This window comes from Ursus maritimus, unplaced genomic scaffold (assembly GCF_017311325.1).
Source record: "Ursus maritimus isolate PB19 unplaced genomic scaffold, ASM1731132v1 scaffold_15, whole genome shotgun sequence".
Taxonomy (NCBI): domain Eukaryota; kingdom Metazoa; phylum Chordata; class Mammalia; order Carnivora; family Ursidae; genus Ursus; species Ursus maritimus.
The window spans coordinates 36,395,524-36,416,899 of NW_024423897.1; the positions used below are offsets into that span (position 1 = coordinate 36,395,524).

General features: G+C 39.3%; 1 protein-coding gene across 1 annotated transcript in view; it reads right to left on the bottom strand.

Moving 5' to 3' along the window:
* LOC103664855 (sperm flagellar protein 2) overlaps window positions 1–21,376 on the bottom strand; it is a 179,746-nt gene that overhangs the window by 149,327 nt on the left and 9,043 nt on the right. The window contains 6 exon segments of the mRNA XM_040630627.1: window positions 451–637; window positions 5,236–5,300; window positions 7,082–7,222; window positions 9,596–9,766; window positions 13,270–13,522; window positions 19,528–19,630. Of these exon segments, the coding sequence (XP_040486561.1) occupies window positions 451–637; window positions 5,236–5,300; window positions 7,082–7,222; window positions 9,596–9,766; window positions 13,270–13,522; window positions 19,528–19,630 (920 nt within the window).

Genomic DNA, 21,376 nt, shown 5'->3' on the forward strand with positions numbered 1-21,376 from the left:
ATCAAAACACCACATTGTACACATTAAATATATACAATTTTTTTATCAAGTATACCTCAAAAGTTTCCTCTTACCTCCAAAATCAACAATAGATACATATGGTTGACATATTTTAGGTTCCTTTTTGATCAGTATTTTTTTTTTTAATTGTGGGAAAATACACCTGATGTAAAATTTACCATCTCAACCATTTTTTAAGGGTACAATTCAGTGGTATTAAGTCCATTCATGATGTTGTATACCATTACCAGATTTCAGATTACTTAGTAAATGGTTTTTTGTAGATTTCTTTTTCTGAGTGTATTTGCTGTGATGATGTGAATGTGTTCTGTTGACATTTGATTCAGAGTAACAGGTAATAAATAAAGAAGATACATATATGTATGTATAAAAGACTAAATTTTGCAAACTTTCCAGCACTATTATTCAAGCAATATCTAAATATTTTACCTCTTGTGCTTCATGGGCTATTAACTGGTCCATTAACAGTCTCCGCCGTCTTTTCTCCCTTTGCTCTCGTGCAAAAGCATCTTCCTCAAGGCGCTTTTGGATTTTTTTAATATAGTCATCATCCGAATAAGTGTTTAACAAATCAGTAGTTGTCTGGCCTGCTGTTTCTAAAGAAGTCTTGGAGGCACTAAGGATAATAATTTTATTTAGATTTTTAAAAAATCAATGCAATCACATGCCACTCCTTGTGACTATGGAGGAAGACCTCAGGAAAATTCTCCCTTGAATGCTGTTACTTTACTAATACAAGCATTAAAGCAAATATTAGAACTTCATTGTGACACCCATAGCTTATCATTAGATTCCATTTGGCGCATTTCTGGACTCTATGTTGGGAGGCCATTAGCATAGCCTTTTTTCTAAGCCTACTGCCTACTTGTTCTTTCACTTCTCATGATCTTCATTGTGCCCAGGGATCTGAGGTTCTCTCCCTCTTCTGCCTGCTGGCTCTAGGCCTCTTGCCTCCCATGTTTTGAATCAAGAGTAAGCACATTATTGATAACCAAAGTGTCAGGGAAGGCACACCTGTAGTCCTAACGTCAGGACACTGAGAGTGCTTCCATGGATGGCTGCTTCTGTGGATGGCTCCATCCACAACAGCCCTCCACTCCCCCATGCAAATGCAAATTGCTCTATGAACTCCCAATAACTTTCTGAATGCTGAGACCAGTGGCCCACCTCTTACTGGAAGCTTGGCAGCTGAAAAATGCCTTGCTCATCATGCCACACTGGCCAGCACAAGACTGACCTCGCCTCTTGACCGAGTCCTGGAGACCCAAGTAAGAAGGCCTACATTGGTTCCTGTCTTACCTCATGTCCAAAGTTAAAGGATCAGGAAAAGCCTGGTGGTGTTACCAACAGAAGGCAAATACACTCAATTTGGTGGGACAATGGTGGCTTAGGACAAGAATTTACAGATTCATTCAAAAGTTATCTTTGGAAGTAAAAGATACATTTTTATGTATATAAGGATCAAATAATCAATTCTCATCTGCATACCTCTTCACAAAATAAACAGAATACAACAGTACATGGTAAAAGATATACCTTGTTACCTGTCAATAAATAATGTTTTAATATTATAAATATTTTTCATGTTATAATTTATTAATGTATTCAGTTTAAAATACAACTTACTATCTTATCCAAAAGCCAAGGACACATTAATGATATGTAGGAACTAAACTGTCATCAATTCCTGCACAGAGAGAAGTATTCTTATAAAAGCATAGTTAATTCATGTTTAATGAGGTAACAATTGCACGTCTATAGTATAGATCATATGGTATTATAGTTCATTATTTGTACATTTGCTGCTCCCAGATGAACTCTGAGCTCATAAGAAGAGTGTCCTGTTACACTCCTCCCTGTTCTGGTGCCTCATAGTCCTGACATGTAGCTGATGTACGATCAACTTCAAATGATATGTCAAGAAGTAAGATACAGAGTAATTCTTAAAAAAAAAAAAAAATCACACACTGAAATTCTGGTTATTTTATCAGCAGGGGTCAACCTTCAGTTGTATCTTGTCACTAAGAGTCTTTGAGCAGAAATTGTGTAGCTACCAAAGCCTCAGTAAGATCAAATACAGAGTTTAACCCTATTTATTAAGAATTAGAACAAATAAGTACTTACAAAAATTATGTGGCATAACTTTTTAGACCATCCTTTAAAATTTTTATTATGTTTTTACTCAAATGTTGCTTTAAAGATTTTTTATTTATTTGTCAGAAAGAGAAAGAGCACAAGCAGGGGAGCAGCAGCAGAGGGAGAATCAGGCTGCCCGCCGAGTAAGAAGCCTAATGCAGGACTCAATCCCGGGACCCCAGGATCATGACCTGAGCCGAAGGCAGCTGCTGAACCAACTAAACCACCCAGGCATCCCTCAAATGTGTTGTTTAAAAGAATTTGCTTTGGATTGCACATGGCTTAAAACACATAATATGTTGCTTCTTCTTTATCTATCAATCAGTCTGTCCTCCACCCATCCATCTGCTGTCTCATTCCAATTAAGGTCTGAAGAAACGTACATGATATTTACTTGAATAAATACTTGCTTTCCTAGATGTGGGTTTCTTGAGGGCAATAATTATGTTTGCTCTATATCTGCTTGTCAGGCCTCCACAGAGTTAATAATTGGGTGTGTATGAATTACTAGTAATTGGAACCTTGGACAAATTTGTGTATATTTAACAAGCAATTGCTAGGAAGAATCTAAAGTAAATCTACGGATCCGAGTGTCAAATTACAGCAGCCAACAATCTCAGCTTAAAAAAAAAAAAAAGCAGGAGGCAGCATTTATTATTTCTGTTAGAAAATAAAGACTGTGCATGTGAGGGAAAAGCAAGCCATGGGAAATTGTGCATTGCTCTCACCGAGACAATGTATCGTTCTTCCACAAAAGACAAAAGATGGACTTTGAGGGGCCATCCCTGAGGAACTGTTTGAGGAGCAGGCTGTGAAACCAGCAGCTGCAGAAATTGCTCCTTATGGTCAATTTATGAGATTTTAGTGCTCTGTGGAATCAAGGAGTGTGAAGTTTTTGAAAGAGCCCAGAACATGCTTGATTCTAAGCTAAAAAATCAGAATCAACTAATGCAAGGATTAATAAAGGGGCTTAACAAAGGCCATACTGTAGCATAACTTTTGTTTTCTTTAAAAGTTTGCTCCAGACCCGTGCTTCCCAACATTCTTTATTTGGGGCCTTTAGAGAAAATGCCCTTTGTGCAGCATAGTGAGAGGGATTTGGAATCCCAGAGGAAGCTTCACAGTCACTGGTGACTGGTCCAGGGAGTTTGGCTACCCCAGGCGCTATCCTACTGCTCTGAGAATCGAAGTGAGGATGTCTATATTTCATGGCCCCCCAATGTTAATCTCTGGCAAGACCAAGTAGAGGCTTCTGCAGAAAAAGAACCTGTGATAGACACAGCTATTTCCCTTTTTCCTCAAATCAGAGCCCCAGGTTTATTCAGGAAAACAATGTACCCAGCTAAAGACTACATTTCCCAGCCTCCCATTCTGCTAAGTGTGGCCATGTGACAGAATTCTGGCCAATAAAACATAAGCACGAATGTTCCCAGGGATTTCTGGGAAGGTTCTTCAAGTAACTATTTCAGCTCTTTCAGATAACTGCTTTTTGCCTATCTTCCTTCCTTATATCTAGAATGTGGGCCAAATGGCAAGAGCCCCAGGAGCCATCTTGTATTGTGAATGTGAATTTGAGGACAAAAACTACACAATAGGTCAGTGGAGCTAAAGGAAGGCCTCAGTCCTTGATGACTTTGGAGTGCCAGCAGATGCCCCGAGCTGCTTACATTCTGGTTTCTATTACATGAGAGAGAGGTGAACTTACATCTAATTTAACCCGCTCTTGTTTGGGGTTTCTAAAACTAATTGATTGGTTCCAGATGGGTTGGCAAAGGCAGTAACAGCAAGCAGAATGAATGTTCACAGCCGTATTGTACAGGATGATGTTTAAAACATTTAACAACTGACGTGGCAAGGACACGAACGGATCAAAATGGGTGCTGGTGCAGGAATTAGGGGCCACTGCTATGTTTGGTGTTAATTCTGGTTGCTAAATTGTGTGGAAATTCAGGGGTCCCAGGAAAGGGACCGGCCATAGAGCTACAGGGAATCCCATTCACCTAAAGTAACAAAAGTATTTCAATATTCTAAGATGGTTGCTCTGGTGAGCACCATCTGCTTATCACTCCAGAGTGAGTGGCCGGTGAGATGAGTGAAAGAGTTGGAAGAAATCCAGCGGTTTCACTGCCCAGTCAGGGGTGGTGTGGTGGGGTTTGGTTGTTGGGTGGGTAGGCTTGGGTTGTGTATTCTTTAGTCTGAAGCAGCACTGATAAATGGCAGTGGGAATCAGAATAGGGCATCAAAAGTCTCTGCAGAGGGTACATTCTTCATTTTGCTTTATTTTCCTTCCACACCTGATTTCCTCACCACCTCTTCTTCTTTTTCCTACTTCTCCTCATTTGACTCTGTTTCTTCCTCAGAAATATTAATATGGAACTGATTTATATAATATGTGTCAGTTTTTCTTCCTTAACAGAGACTTCGTTCATATTCCATAATATGTGAGTGAGCAGAATTTGGAAAGTTCCCATTTAAAAATGTGGAAGACCTCAAGTTGCTCCCACCTATGCAGACCCGACTCAATTATCTTCTGTGAGTCAGTGACTCCTAATAGGAAAGAAAAGGGGAGAGGCTCTTTATCTTTAGGCAAATGAAGCCCATTAACCAGGCACTTTTTTCAATAAACTCACCGAACTGACCATTTCAGTGACAGTTAAACTCATTCGACAAATTTTACTGCTGCTCCCTATGCTAAATGCTGAGCACACAACATGAAAGAAACCAACGAGTGTCTAATAAAGGCTTTATGACAAATTTAAATTAGTGGTAACTTGAAACAATTTTCATAAATGCTTAAAAAGTGTATGAACTTAGGACAGTAAGCATAGCATAGAAAAAGAAAATAACTTCCCATCTCATAATGGCCACTTTCCCTCCTGATCTTTACAAAAGTTGTTAACGAACAACTAATCTGAATCTTAGCTCACTTACCTTCTTTCATATACTCTCTTAATGAAGCTTCCACAAAGTAAAAAGATCTTTGGAGCAGCTATTCCCCATAAACTATTTCTGAGAATTTAAAAGTTACAGGTAGAACAGAATGCAGTTCTGTGATTGTTAAAGTAATTCACATCTCACCTTTCTTTGGCCTGGAGATCCTTTTTTATTAAGGCTTCAAATTTCTTAATCTCATTAGCCACATCCTTTAAAGAAAATTCATTATTAGTTTTCTATCTCTAAAAGCCATTGAAAATCTTCATTTACCACATTCACTTAAGAAATTTTCAAGGTGGCATGCACTACTAATTCAGGCTAATTAGGAGGCAAGATATAAAAGGCTGCATTCTAGAATGTTTTTATAATTCTGATTCATTACTTTTAGCTGAGGCTAAATATACCTAAAAGAGTGTGAAAGCTGCCTTACCTGAATCGTTCCATTCACAATTCTAGCTCTGACACTGCAACAAAGGCCATTTAATAAGAATGAAGATTATCAAAGAGTCTCGGGCCATGGATTTTTATTTGCGATTCTTTTAAAGATGAATAAGCATTTTTTTGGGCATATAAATGCTTCTCCAAAAATTGTTGTCTTGGATGTTTGAACATTTCTTGTGCATCCTTATTTATGCTATGATTTTGCTCTCTGAAGATTAGTTTACCTCATCCTTTGTCTACTGAAAATCCTTATTAATAAACTTTAATCACCTCAGAAAAATATAAGAATTAAATACTTTCCTAAAATTTGGATCTAAAAAAACCTCTATGGGTAGTATCCTTCAGAACCCAAGGACAGGATATTTTTTAAAGGGATAAAGAAAGGGGGGGTAATCAGAAGGGGGAATGAAGCATGAGAGACTATGGACTCTGAGAAACAAACTGAGGGCTTCAGGGGGGAGGGGGTGGGGGAATGGGATAGGCTGGTGATGGGTAGTAAGGAGGGCACGTATTGCATGGTGCACTGGGTGTTATATGCAACTAATGAATCATCAAACTTTACATCAAAAACCAGGGATGTACTGTATGATGACTAACATAATATAATAAAAAATATTTAAAAATATTAAAAATAAAGAAATGTGGATTAACATAAAATGCAATGGATTTAGATATCAGAGAGACCTGTCAATCTCTGCTTTACCATCCTGTGGACCAGGTATGGGACCAGAGTGAAACAGTGGCTTTCCGAGTCTCAGTTTCCTTATTTAGAAATTGGGGGAAATAATACCCTACTTGGAGAGTTATTTGCAAATGAAAGATAATGTGAAGTGGCCAACCCACAGTCTGACATATAGCAGATGCTCAATAAATGGTAGCTATTATTCTTTTCCTGAGGTCCCAGGAGAGAATATCATTAATAATCACTGTAGCAGAATGCAGTGTAGACTGCAGGAATTAGTATCAAAATTTAGTACCGCTCCCCTATGAAATATAAGCAGATGGTATCCTGGAATGACTGACAGCTGGTATGGTCTAATAAAATATCACTAGTGTAGGTATCTTAAATTTAAATATACTGATAGCAAGCAAACCACTTAATATTTCTGGTACTCACAGAAAAATAGTGCAGCATGGTGAGAAGGAATTGAGTAAAACTATATAGTAGGAATGGCATATATATGGTATGTGTACCTTGATTGACACCTCTGTCCCCATGGTGATTATGACCCATCACAGCAGCACCATTCTAGAATATTTCTGTAGTGACCACAGAATCTTTCTCAACACAGGAGTCCAGATTGGTACTGTCATTTAATATGAGTTTCTTATCCCTGACCTACAGATACATTCTCTCATTCTGAACAAATAACAGGATAATATGGATTAGAAATGCTCACAGTAGAGGGGTTTTGAATGAGAAGGAACTCTGCCACCAATAATTTGAAAAGGAGCTAAGAAGTTGGGGGCATTCTCTCTCTATATTTTAGAGAAAGATCATTTTTTCATTAAGATTAACATAACACCTAATTAAAGGATTATCACTTACCTCTGCCTCTTTTTTCTTTTTCATCATTTTTTGGGCCTCAAGTGCTCTCAAAGTACGATTTGGTGCAGGTTTCGGAATCTGTATGATAGCTGCTTGGATTTTGGCCATTATTTCGTTTTGTCGTCTTCTGCTCAAGCGTTGCTGAATATCCCACAGACGTTACTTTAGTTGTTCCACTCATCAGAATAACAGGCTATGTTACACACTCACAGGTACACATAAATACATTTTTCAAAACTCAGAAATTTACCAATGGACTAGGTGTCACAACTGTGTAATTAGGTTAGGAGCAGGTATCAGTATGACTCGTTTTGAAAAGTATGATATTAAAACACAATTCTGGGGGGCACCTGGGTGGCTCAGTTGGTTAAGCATCTGCCTTCGGCTCAGGTCATGATCCCAGGATCCTGGCATCAAGCCCCACACGGGGCTCTCTGCTCAGTGGGGAGCCTACTTCTCCCTCTCCCTCTGCCTGCCATTCCCCCTGCCTGTGCTCTCTCTCTCACTCTCTCCCTCTCTCTCTCTGTCAAATAAATAAATAAATGTCAGAAAAAAAAACAAACACTACAATTTCAGAATCCTCAAATTATGCCTATCAGATGTGTATCTTCATTCTAGGTGGTGACACTAAAAGAATAATAAAGGCGCCTTAGATACAAAGAATATAATTCTTTCCTAATTCTACCTTCGGACCTACCCAATAATGTAAAGAGAAAATGCTGTCTCTAAAGATGGTCTGAAAGAAAATTCCATCTAGGAGATGGTCACTAGGACGACTTCTGGGGAACCCAGGAGATATGACAAACTTCCCTAAAACTCAGTCACAATTAAACAATGAGCTCAGAGGCTACTTCAAATATTGAATTAAATATTGAATTATGTGACGCCATTATTAGATCATCTCTTCTCGACCCGGGAGTAATTATTTTAAGTAGAATATAAGCAGAAGTGAAAGAAAAAAAATCGTGAAAATCAGACAAAATATTTTAAAGAATAGATGACTTAAGAAATAACATGTAAAAGTAATCATGATTTTGTTACTAAAATATCATATTAGAACTAATAAGATCATTTTTCCTATATCCAAAGAAACTTCAATTAACCACTAAAAAGTCAAAAATTATAAATAACTTAAAATTTTTCTTCATTTTACTTTCCAACATATGAATTTTTATGTAGTTGCAATATGTTGATCTGTTCTTCTTAAGAAAACCAGGAAGACACAGGCTCTCCCTTTTGTCCTATTTGCTCCCTACCATCTTTTTTTTTTTAAGTGAGAGAGAGAGAGAGCACAAGCAGGGGGTTAGGGTGGGGGAAGAGGAGAAGAGAAGGAGCAGGTTGCATGCCTAGCACGGAACCCACCGTGGGGCTTGATCTCACGACCCTGAGATCATGACCTGAGCTGAAATCAAGAACTGGATGTTTAAGTGACCAAGCCACCCAGGCACCCTTGCTTCCTATCATTTTTAACATAATTTATTTCAGATTTAATGGTTTCATCTTTCCTTTCTCCCAACTTTCTTGGGACACTTTCTGCATTCCATTTAGCACATCAAAGTCAGACGGGCTGGTTCCTTAAAAATTAGAGCCCTAGCACTTGGTCTTAAACTCTACTTTAAGAGTGCCTTGTCTGCTTACCATGCAATACGAGGGGAAGCCCAGTGCTTTATCTACTCTCTGGCAAGTAATGAGATCATAAGATCTTCCAGAGTTTGTCTCTCATCTTTCCTTCCCTCTGCACAGGGGGTCTGACTACATTCAGGATATGTTCATTTCTTATCATTCTCAATATATGAGTTTAAAAAGTAATTTATAGTGCAAAGAGAAGAATTATAATTCTTTGCCTGTAGTTTACACATTCCATATACGTAGTCACCTGAAATTCTCTTGAAAATCTTTAATGATTCCACACACCATCATGTTCTCGTGTACTTAAAGGCATAGGAGATCATTCAAGATTTTCAGAGAAATTTGAGAAGCAGTGGGGAGTTAGTCAAAGCAAGAAGGGCCAGAAAGAAGGCAAGAGATGTTTAAGGGGTTTGGAAAAGGAAGCGAGCAGAATATCATCCCACATTGCCAGGACGAGAATAAGTGAGGCAGGACAGGAAGACCAAGGGATTGCAAAAGAGGGAACACAGAGGGGGAGTGCCCACGCTACATCTCTTAGTGGGGACAGTCGTCACAAGCCTTCACCGGAGTGGTTAGTAGCAGCCCCCCAACGCTGATGCATCTGAAGCATTAATTTCTACCGGACAACTTAAGAAGAGATCAACTTGTCCTGTCACTCCAGAGAACGGCAGTTTTTGCTCTTGGTCACAAGGAGAGGTGACGGCAGGAGTGGGAATGGGGCAAAGGGGAGAGTGAGAGAGAGAGGTGAGAGCGGGGCGGGGCATGAGTCAAAGGGACACGCGGCTGGCGCTACATTAATGCTTATGCAATGTGTACTACAGACATAAACTGCAAACAGTAGACACTATGCGCTAACGGATTTCTGGAAAAATCATACTATAAAACCTTTTCAATATTAAAACATCTTTGTTCTTCCTTGAGTTTTTGAAATTTTTCAAGTTTCTCAAAATGCATGCGGACAAGATCTTCTTTCATGTGTTTATATTTTTCTTGAAACCTGTGTGTAACCCACATCAGACTGAAATCAGTTTGACGTGGTATCAGGTTTCTAAGTCTCTAAATGGAGAAAGCAGTTCAAAAGATTTCATTAGAAAGTAAAAAGTATGTTGTTATTAAAAGCACACATAAAATCTGTCTTCAAAATAAAATTTCTATGAATTACTACTGTTGATGGTTAAAATAAATTCAAGCCCCATACTAGTCATTCATATCTTTAATTTACATGAAAACAATAAAAACATGATTTGAGTCCTTTCTTATAAAATAGTTTCATATATACTTTTCTATTTTTTTGCCCTGAGTTTAATTTTTATTTTTTTCTGGGTTTAATTTTTTAATGAATGGTATTTGAATTCTTAGAGAAATACATTTTCATATTAATAATCTTAGAAAGCCAACTCAAAATATAAGAGATAATATAAGAGCCAGATTCCTTCTATAACTTAAGCTACTTCCTATTAAAAAGTGAAGAAACATTAAAACTTCCAGGCGACTGGAAATGAGAGTCTAACAGTATAAGAAAATGAGCCTCAAAGATGATTGTAAAATGGGGCACAGAGCAATATGGCTAATGGATTTAACTAAAACTTTTATATCTAAAAGTAATCTCCTTAAAAGCTGAAGACTTACTTAAAAAAATTTTTTTTTCAAGTGGAACTCTTATCCATTCTTGGTCCTTCTCTTCTAAAACCGCCTCAGCAGATCCGGGCACTTACTCAGAAAATCATTTCAGGACCTTTCAGCTGACTCTAAGCCCTGCTCACCCTCCTGCTCTTCTCCTCATTAAAAATGGCTTGGCCTCCATCTTCAGAGGCAACAAAAATGTAAGGTCCTTGAACATCCCACTTCTCTACTTCAACACATATCTGTGTCCTCAGCTTAATTATTATCCTCCCCCAGGCCAAGAAATACCCACGGAGGTATAATATAGCCTACAGTCAAGTGTGTGCCTCTAGAATCAACTTGACCACCTACTAGCTGCACTATGTTGAGCAAGTTACTTAACTCCTCTGCACCTCGGTTTCATCATCTGTAAAATGTCAATAATAAAAGACAGGTATCTTATCAGGCTATCGTGAAGATCAAAGGAGATAATATATATATCCACTACCTGAAACAGGGCTTTGCACCTCGCTGTGTACAATCAGTAAATTTTAGTCATTACAATTATTATGTAAGACACCTGCATTTGCCTCTACCTGGAATCAAAGAAAAAGGCATGTCCAGTTCTTCCTGAGATACCTCCTCCCCACCTGGACCATCAGCGGCACCCTCCTTTCTTCCCCGGAGGACCCTGTTCCACTTGGCTCTCATACCAGTCATCTCATGCCACTGATTCTTTTTCTCAACCAGCCAGCTGTCCCAGTCTCTATGTCCATAAAGGAAGCAAATAACCGCACATTTTTCGTGAGCTACTCTTCCGCAGCCACTGTTCTTACCCCCACATTCCTTGATTGAACAGTCTATGCTCCCATCGGCCTCATCTCAGTTTACTCTTCAACTCACCATGTTCTACACTATCCCAGTGATACATTTTTCTCTCCCGAGGATGGAAGCTCTGAGGGGGCGGGGACTTTTCCTGTGTTAACTGCTGTGCGATTGCCTGCCATACAACAGGAGCCTGATAAATATTTGTTTAAGCAATGCATGACGCTGGGAGGTCCCCATGGCCAACAGTAAACACAATGGCTTCTTGTTGGCCTCGACTACACAACTCTTATAGCACTTGTTCCTGTTAACTGTTTTATACTTTACCAAGGATTTGCTCCTATATTGCTTCCTTAAAACGATTAAAAATAAATAAATAAATAAAGCCTGACTCTCCAGAAGGTAGAGATAATCAATCTTGTTTCAGCAGCTGAGAAAATAGAGGCTGAGAGTATTCCAGGGATTCGCCCAAAGTTACTCAGCTTTGCAACTGAAGGAGGCAGAGGGCAAGACCAGGCTCTTTGGTTGTCAGCCTGATCCAATTTCCAGCTCTCCGTGGGTGCTGAGCTCCTTCTGCCACCCAGCCTGTAAGGACGTCCGCTATGAATAAACAAATCTGAAAGTGGAGAAGCCCCTCACATCTATTATGTCATTGTGTCTTCAGAAGTTTAATGTAGGGGCGCCTGGGTGGCACAGCGGTTAAGCGTCTGCCTTCGGCTCAGGGCGTGATCCCGGCGATCTGGGATCGAGCCCCATATCAGGCTCTTCTGCTATGAGCCTGCTTCTTCCTCTCCCACTCCCCCTGCTTGTGTTCCCCCTCTCGCTGGCTGTCTCTACCTCTGTCGAATAAATAAAATCTTTAAAAAAAAAAAAGAAGAAGAAGTTTAATGTAAACATTTAATTACTTCCATTTCCATTTAACGCACTGGATCAGTGCAGCACTCCCCATTATCCTAGAGGCCTGGAAAAGTTAATGTACTTCATCTGCCATAAGGAAACAGCAACAGGAACTGGAGAGAATTGTCAACTAAAACGTTGTATCAATTAATCAAAACACACTTGATGAGTATTTGCAACGTTCAAAGCATTGTGCCAGGCATATTCTTTGAATTGGAGGGACTAAAAATCTTGTGAGGCTGCATGACAGATAAATCATGAAAGTCAGCCAACACTATGAGCAGCAGGACGTTACCACCAGAGCATGAGAATTACCCGTGCCCTAGGAGTTCCACAGGAAGAATCCATGTGTGCTGGGAATGGAGTGGATGGAGAAAAGTTTGTGGAAGAGGAGAGATGAGAAGTGTAAGCCTGGGTGAAAGGGAGGGAAAAGCGGAAATATACGAGAGCTATTCAAGGACAGGCTGAGGATCAGTGTAGAAGAAATAAAGACTCAGGGCGCCTGGGTGGCTCAGTCAGTTAAGCGTCTGCGTCCAGCTCTGGTCCTGATCTCAGGGTCCTGGGAATGAGTCCCACATCGGTCTCCCTGCTCAGCGGGGAGCCTGCTTCTCTCTCTGCCTATGCTCTCTCAAATAAATAAACAAATAAATAAATAAAATCTTAAAAAAAAAAAGAAAGAAAGAAAGAAAGAAAAAACAAAGACTTTATGCTGAGGACTATGAAGAAACACAGAAAGACAGATTGAGATTGTTTAGTGAAAGATCTTGAATGTCAGTCCAGGTTGGAGAGAGGATATGTGTAAAATGGAAGGTTTCTGAGCAAAAGAACCAGTGCAAGTGGAATTGAGGAAGGATTCACCTAGCAGTCGACTGAGCTCCGGCGGAAAGCCGGAAGACTGGGAGGCGCGTTAGGAGGGTGCTAGAGAAGTTCACGCAGGGATCTGAGCAGATATGACGGGGCGGAAATGGAAAGACAGGAGCAAGGCATAAAAACACTGCGGATTAAGAACAAACAGAATTCGAGAAACTACTGGCAATGTGGATAGGATGGAGGGAGACGTCCAAAATGGATCAATGAATTGAAAATATTAATATAAAACAAAACTCAAGTATGGCCAGGAGCATACATACGGGACGTAGCTACCCAATGGGGCTTCTGCGAGAAGGCAACGTCACTATCGATTTTCTTTCCTGAGTCTTACATTGTGATATGCTCGTGTTTCTTTGTGTACTTACGTCTCGGAAAGCCTCACTTTTCATGCTTTGCTGTCTGGCGTTTGCCGGGGGTTGCATGGATTGTATCTCCACTCCAGTCAGTCCACTTTTCTTCTTTTTCTGAAGAACAATGTACAACTGATACAAAAGTTTTGTTGCTGCCCCAGGCTTTTCCGTGATGATGTTGTGGGCCACATTCTGATCAAACTGCACACCCAGAAGGTGAAGTGTTGGCTCCAAGCGAGAAAAGTTATTAAGTTTGGCATTTGAAACTCTAGGCATTAAAATAGTTTCCATAATTAGACACTGGCATTGAATTAAAAACAAACAAGAAATATCAGAGGCATTATCATGATCTAATATTATTAATTATCCCATGTTCTTTTCAATATACCATTCCTCTCTAAAACCACTCGATCATGTAAATACGTTGAGATTTTCTACTATCCTGAGCTCCACCCATTTATTTCTCTCGAATGGTGAAACTAAAACTCATTTTATACATTTTTCTGCTTAAATACATGCTAGAGTTTTTACATGAGGTCAATACAATAACAGATAACCAAGTGCCTTCATCTAAACGGAAAAAAAAATGGTTTTGAAAAATATTTTACTCGGAAGGCAAAACTGTAATTTAAATTTCTATTTCTTTAAATGACATTATTACTGGAGTCTGAAAATAGCTGTAAATGTGGCTTTGATGACTTAAACAACAATCCTCTCAGGCACCATCAGAAATATTCAATTAAATAATATTAGCTATGCAATCACACTCATTATGTAATCTTCACTTTAAAGTATATATTACTACTGTAAGAATCAGTAAAGACTTTCTAATTTGAAGTCATTTCTGAGTCACCTATGACATTTTAATAAGTTTATTAAAGTCTTAACAAAGATGAATAAGGTGCAGTCTCTGCCCTTGAGGGGTTTCCAGGGGAAAAACAGATGAGTGAACAAGAAGTGGTAAACTGAGGTAAGCGTTGGAATTCAGATCTCAAATGATCTAGGGCTGTTAATAAGCCTATGAATCCAGTGACAGAAGGAAGGCAAAAGAGATGTTAGATGCATTTTCAATTCTTGTGCCGTTCCACGTTCCAACTAGAAGCAAATATCAATTTTAACCACTGGCCTATTTCCTCCTTACTTTAACTTCCTAACATTCAGTGACATTTTTTCATGGAAAAAATATACTGAATATACTCGAATATAAGTGAAAGTCGCCCCCTCCCCCCTCCAAAATGATACCTTAGAAAAGAGGGGTTTGGCACATATTGGGCAGAATTTCTGATAATAGGCGTTATTCATTCAGTAACTTCATTGTGGACTATAAACTAATTTGGGGGAAGATACAATGTCCTTCATGACTTCAATTAACTTTTTAGAAGTTTATAGAGATTGCTTCACATTTAAACTTAATATACTGTTGCTAGTATACTGTTTCTCAAGAGGTTGCTGTTTGTTTTTTGTTTCTTGTTTTGTACCACAGATACCACTGAAAATCTGATGAGCGCCATGGAACCTTTCCACAGGAAAGAAAACACAGACCTGCGCATAGACACAAAATGTGTATGCCTTTTTCAGATGTTTGTGAACCTCCTAAAATCTAGCCTAAAAGTGCCCATTCGCTGCAAATTAAAAACCCATGGTGCAAAAGGAGGTGGGGCTCAGGGACTATAGGAATGATTTCTAAATACGAATGAGGGGTCAATATCATGGGAAGGTCAACGTCAACAAAAATAGTGACGCAACAACTTGAATTCGTCTTCCAGGTATGTGGTGTAATGTACTGTCCTATTTCCTCTGTTTACTGTTATTGTTTCAACAGAAATATTTGGTAAAGCGTACCTGGCATATCAAACAACATCAACAGACTTTGAATAAAATATTTTAAATTAATAAAAGAGAAACAGGTCTCAGAGGGCATGAGAAGAAATAACGAACGCTACAGGAAAGCTCACAATAAGAGTAAACATTTTTTTTAGGTCTTCTTATGTCCAGATTTGCAGTTTGTTCCCCCACAAGTGACCTTGCAGTTTGACATAACACACATCTGCCTAAAGAGAGAGGGGTAAAGCAGACCGTGTTTGGAAAGTACAGCTGTAAAAGGCCAGTGAGATCCATGACTCGTGCTGGCCTCCCCTGGACAGGCACCTGACACCCCGTCTTGTGCTACCATCACAGATATTCTTTCACACCCTTCCTATCCTCAGAGTCCTGTGTCTTGCCCACCACACATTATTTGGACAGATGGCCAGAGAGCCACTTGTCAGAGCTCTGGCCTGGGTCATAACCTTGGGCTACAGAGATCAGGGCCATCAAATTTCTGGAGGGAAAATCCAAAAGCAAACACTATCCATTTCCAAATGTTATCAGAACCTAGCCCTGCACCCGTAAACATGGAGAACACTTCTTCTCCTCTTACTTGTTTCTACACGGCCCCAAGAATGCAGTGTGAGCCGGTGAGTATGAAGGGTCAGCCATACATTAGGCTTTAAAATGGCTGTTGCGAACTGGCTGAAGCACCAGGTATAGCAGTACTTCTCTCCCAGATTTGCAAGCAATCAAAACTGTAAGACTGTAACTGGTGTGTAAATTGGTGGAAGTCCGCTCTCGTCATAGCAGGTGCTCCGTCAGTCCAGCGTGGTAATCAACAGCTGTTTTCGTTTGCAGAGAAACCACGAGGACATCTTTGCTCTGGAGACAGAGTATCAGATGTAAATGATGACCTCTGAGGGAGTAAGGAGCACATCCTGGGAAAAGTCGTCTTCTTTCCGTGCGCTGTTTGTTTTTAGCACGTGAGGACTTGTTGATCTTAAAGCAAATTCCCAGATTTTGTGTGGATGTGGCACAGAAGGTAGTGAGTGGGCGAGGGGAGGGAAAGGGGGGTGTCTTTTTTTGTGTGTGTGCTTTCGTTGATGGACAAAAACATGCCACTGGTAATTTGAGCATGGAAGGGTTTTTTCTTTCATAAAACGTGGAAGGAAAATAATCAAGAACAAAAAATCTTATTTGAGGCAAATCCCATCCACTGTGTTATTTCTCTCATGTGCAAGCAATGCTATCTGTAGTAAAGAACATAAAAAATTATTAAGTTCATGGCAACTCATGTGACATGTTTGTTCATGATGATTTTAGCATCATATTCATTGGTTTAGGAGACAAAACTTTTGTGTCTCATATTTTGGTTGCCACAATTCTTAGCTGATTAGTTTTTATTTTTTGTTTATTCCTGTTCTAGGACTTAGAGGAAAGATCATATTTTCTTGTGATTTTTCTAAGACATAAAACATTCTTAGGATTATTTTAGTTTTTTAAACATTTACTTATTTATTTGAGTGAGAGAGAGCGCGCACGTGCATGCGTGCAATGGGGGAGGGGCAGAGAGAGACGGAGAATCCCAAGCAAGACTCCCCACTGAGCACAGAGCCCAATGCTGGGCTGTATCCCATGACCACAAGATCAAAACCTGAGCCAAAATCAAGAGTCGGATGCTTAACTGACTGTGTCACCCAGAGACTCCCATTCTTAGGATTATTTAAATTATTTTAAGTATCTGATACTTGTAGTTCTTATTTGCCCAGAGATTACCTATCGTCTCTTCTCCTTACCCCCTGGTGAGGGAACACATCTTACAAGGTTAGTAGAATCTGCCCCCCCAGGAATATCCACGCTCCATTACTTTTATCCTATTATTCTCTAAGGCAAATAACTTCCATTACAAGCAACATTTATATTTTAGACTAATAAAAACTAAAAATTCTAGACAAAACCCCCAAATCATGAGCCCTAACATTAGACATCTGCCTTAAAAACAGGCTTTGACAAAGAAGGACCCTTTTCCTCGCAAAGTACACTACTTGGAAGGTCATATCCATGGATTTACTGATCCTTCTTTAAAAGACCATAGGCCCCTGGAAAAAGAGTGTGTTGTCCCAAGAATTCAAGATGAATGGAATTTGGTTGTCAGAACAAGTAGGTCCCTCTTTTCACGTTAAGGAAAGTTAGTTCTTTGCAGTGGGTGAAAAGCAGGGCTGTGACACATGATGTTACTCAGGGCACATCCGGTCCAAAGGTAGGGCAAGGGTGTGAGTCTACCTTGTGCTCAGCTTGCCACGCCTTGTCCCTCATGCGAGGCTGTTTTACACAAAAAGGGGTTCCTCTCCTTAACACAAAGGCCTCTCTGTTCACTGAGACCTGTGTCTTCACAGTAGTGTCTATCCAGATGAGGTCCCTTTTTCCATTTAACACAAAGGGCCTCTGTGGCCCTGCTGACAAAAGTCAATGTAATATACCCGAAATACTACATACATCCTCTGGTCAGAATGGTGCTGTAAGTTATCTAAACAGGTATACTTTCTGACATCATTCATTTATTCCATAGAGAAAGATAACTGTGGGTCAGCTATGGGCTGGGGACAATGCCTGGAGCACAGGGAATACACACACTACATACTCTGCAACTTTCAAGAACTGTAATTTAAAACAACAGTGAGATACCACTATACTCCTATTAGAATGGCCAAAATCCAAAACAATGACAACACTAAATGCTGGCGAGGCTGTGAGGCAACAAAAACCCTCATTCGTTGCTGGGAGGAATGCAAAATGGTACAGTCACTTTGGAAGACAGTTTGGTGGTTTCCTACAACACTAAACATATTACCATGTGATCCAACAATTGGGCCCCCTGTTATTTACCCAAAGGAGCTGAAATTTTATGGCCACACAAAACCTGCACATGGATGTTTACAGCAGCTTTATTTATGATTGCTAAAACTTGGAAGCAACCAAGATGTCCTTCAGCAGGTGACTGGATAAATGAACTGTGGTACATCCAGACAATGAAATACTCTTCAGTGCTAAAAACAAATGAGCTACCAAGCCGTGAGAAGACATGGAGGAAATGCAAATGCATATTTCTAAGTGAAAGAAGCCAAGAGTTCCAACTATATGACATTCTAGAAGAGGCAAAACTATGAAGATAGTAAAAAAAAAATAAAATCAGTGGTTGCCAGGGTTGGGGTAAGGGAGGATGACTGGTGGAACATAGAGGATTTAGGGCAGTAAAAATACTATGTATGATACCATAATGGTAGATACAAGTCATTTTACGTTTGTGCAAACTCATAGAATGTACAACCCCAAGAATGAACCCTAATGTAAACTATGTACTTTGAGTGAACGTGTATCATTATAGGTTCATCACCTGTAACAAATGCACCACTCTGGTTGGGGAGTGGATACCGGAGGAGGCTATGAATGTGTCAGGACAGGGGGTTAATGGGGAATCTCTGTGCCGCCTTCTCCATTTTGCTATCAATCTGAAACTTCTTTAAAAAATAAAATTTAAAAGAAAATAGGCAAGGATTGCATAACATTTCACCAGTGAAGCTATACAAAAGACTAATAAGCGTGTATAAAGATGCTCACCATCATTACTCATTAGGGAAATGCAAATCAAAATCACAAGAGATACTTCTTCATACTGGCTAGACAACTATAATCAAAAAGACCATAACAAGTATTGATGAGAATGTGGAAAAACTGAAACCTTCATATATTACTAGCGTGAATGTAAATGGTAACGGGCACTTTGGAAAGCAATTCGAGTATTCTTCAAAATTGTAAACATAGATCGTGTAACCCAACAATTTCACTCTCAGGTATATACCCAAGAGGAATGAAAACATTTCCATGTAAAAACACAATGTTCATAGCAGCGCTGTTCATAATAACCAATAACTTGTATCCACCAATTAATGAACTGATAAATGAAATGCAATATATCCAATTGAAATTATTCAGCACATGAATAGGAATTAAGAAGTACGGATACATGCTACAATATGGATAAACCTTGAAAACATTATCCTAAGTGGAAGGAGCCAATCACAAAATACACATATTGTACAATCCCAAAATGTGTAAAATAGGCAAACCCATAGAGACAGAAAATAGATAAGGGGGTACCAGGGGCCAGGTAGTTATGGTGATGGTGAATATACTAAATATGTAAATATGCTTAAAACACTGAATCCTATGCTTTAAACTGGTAAATTACGGTCCGTGAATTAGATCTCAGCATAGCTGCTATAAATAAAAAATATTACAGGGGTTTCTTTTTTGGCCAGGATACTGTAAGTAGCTTCATTTCTCTTCAAAGAAAGAAGAACCAATTAACAAAATTGTAGCTCACTATCCTTTAACTTTGGGAGCTAAAGCCATCCAAATGCCAAAGGAGTTGACTCGTTTTAGGAAAGAATTTATCTCACTAACCTGCTTTCTGAAAATTCTGAAAAATCACCCTGAAGTTCAAACTTGTGCAGAATTTCTCCAATTAGATAACCACTGGAAAATGCCTTTGCAAATGACTTGGGACCTGAATTTTGAAACATAAAGATAAAGAAGTAAATTATAATGTTCCATATAGAGCACAATTATTTTCATTATATATGCACAGAGTAAAACTCCATAACTTAAGTTGAACTCAAAATGCCATGAAAATACTTCTAGAAACATCTTTTAATAATCAAATAAAGAGACTGAAGTTTAACAGACGATGTCTTATAAAGATCCTTAAATAAGTATAAATCGATACTCAAAGACACATGAAATTTTGAAAGAAACACAATTTTTGACCAAATTAAACAAAATACAACCAATAAAATTTATCTAAACAACCTTAGATCTCAAGTCAAGCCTTCAATTTATTCTACAAAATTACACTCTGATACCTTAGTTATCAATATAGTCTATGGATGATGATAGCATATTCTAGCCAAGTGAGGTGCAATCTAACTTTAGTAAACTTTAAGACTTAATTTTAACCTTTTTACAATGGAAATTTTACAAAAACCATCTATCTGTGCCTTCTCAGATAAAGCCTACTGAGTAGCTCTCCCTTGGTAGTTCCAGAGGTTGCTCTGATCTATTTGTTGTCCCACGCAATGACAGAGATAGCCCGGAGGAAAACAGAGTTTAGAGTCAGGGACATCTGCATTGGAAACTTGACTCCACCCCTTACTAGCTGTGCAACCCCTGGCAAGCTGCTTAACCTCCCTGAGTTCCCTCTCCTCATCTCTACAACAGAGATAACCATATCTCTCTCTCTCCTGAAGAGCTATTTTAAAGATTAGAGGTTAATGTATGAGAATTGCTTGGTACCATGCCTGCCACGGAGTAAGCACATAATGATAGGTGCAGAAAAAAATGTGTTAATAAAATTTGCTTTTTAAAAAATGTTCTTAGTGGTGGGGTCACTTGTATTTCTCTTATAAAGTGAAGGATATCGGGTTACATGTTACTCAAGGATAACATGCAAAGTCGATACACAAAACAAATCATGTTATCATAGGACAAAGCTATCATCTCTCAAATGATTTCAAAATCCTCCCCAAACCTTCAACATGTTTCTGTCAGAGTCCTTTGCGCAACAGCAATCCAAGCAATATATATCCCTGAGGTATCGCAAGCTCATTTATACCAGATTGCCCTCTTTTATCTATTTGACTGGTAATAAGGTGGCTAATTGATTATGAAGAAATAACATTTCCTCCTGATTTGTTGAAATGGTACGATACATAATAAAGTAGTTAAAAATGATGTCAACTATGCCCATTGACTCTATCTACTTAGGGTGAACTCCAGAACCATCCAGCATCAGAATCCTTTGACTGTGTCCCCCGGCTGATATCAGACAGTAGTAGTATTTGAAGCACCTGAAGTCCAAATGGCTCCATCCACGTCCAAAGGGCAGAGGTATGCTGTCTCCCCCTCCTGAGTCATTTCTGCTTCTTCCTTTCCTCAAAGACCTGACACTGTTGGCCACCAATGCTGTTACCTGGTCTTGGCCGCCATCACTGTCCTCACTGTGCCATCTGGGCTGCTCTCGCTGCATCCTGCACCTCTCTGTTGTTGCTTCCTTCTTTCTGGTTTTTTCCCCCCTTCTCTCTTCCATAGCCCATCCTTATTTTCCTCTTAGCTTTCTGAGGAGCCATTTGACATACAGCCATTGTCAGACTAGGGGTATCTGGTAATAGTCTAAAGACCACTGCTTTGCTCTCAGAAGCTGTTGCTCTGCAGCCTTCAGGAAGTCCCATTCCCCTCTCTCACTCGCCCTGGATTT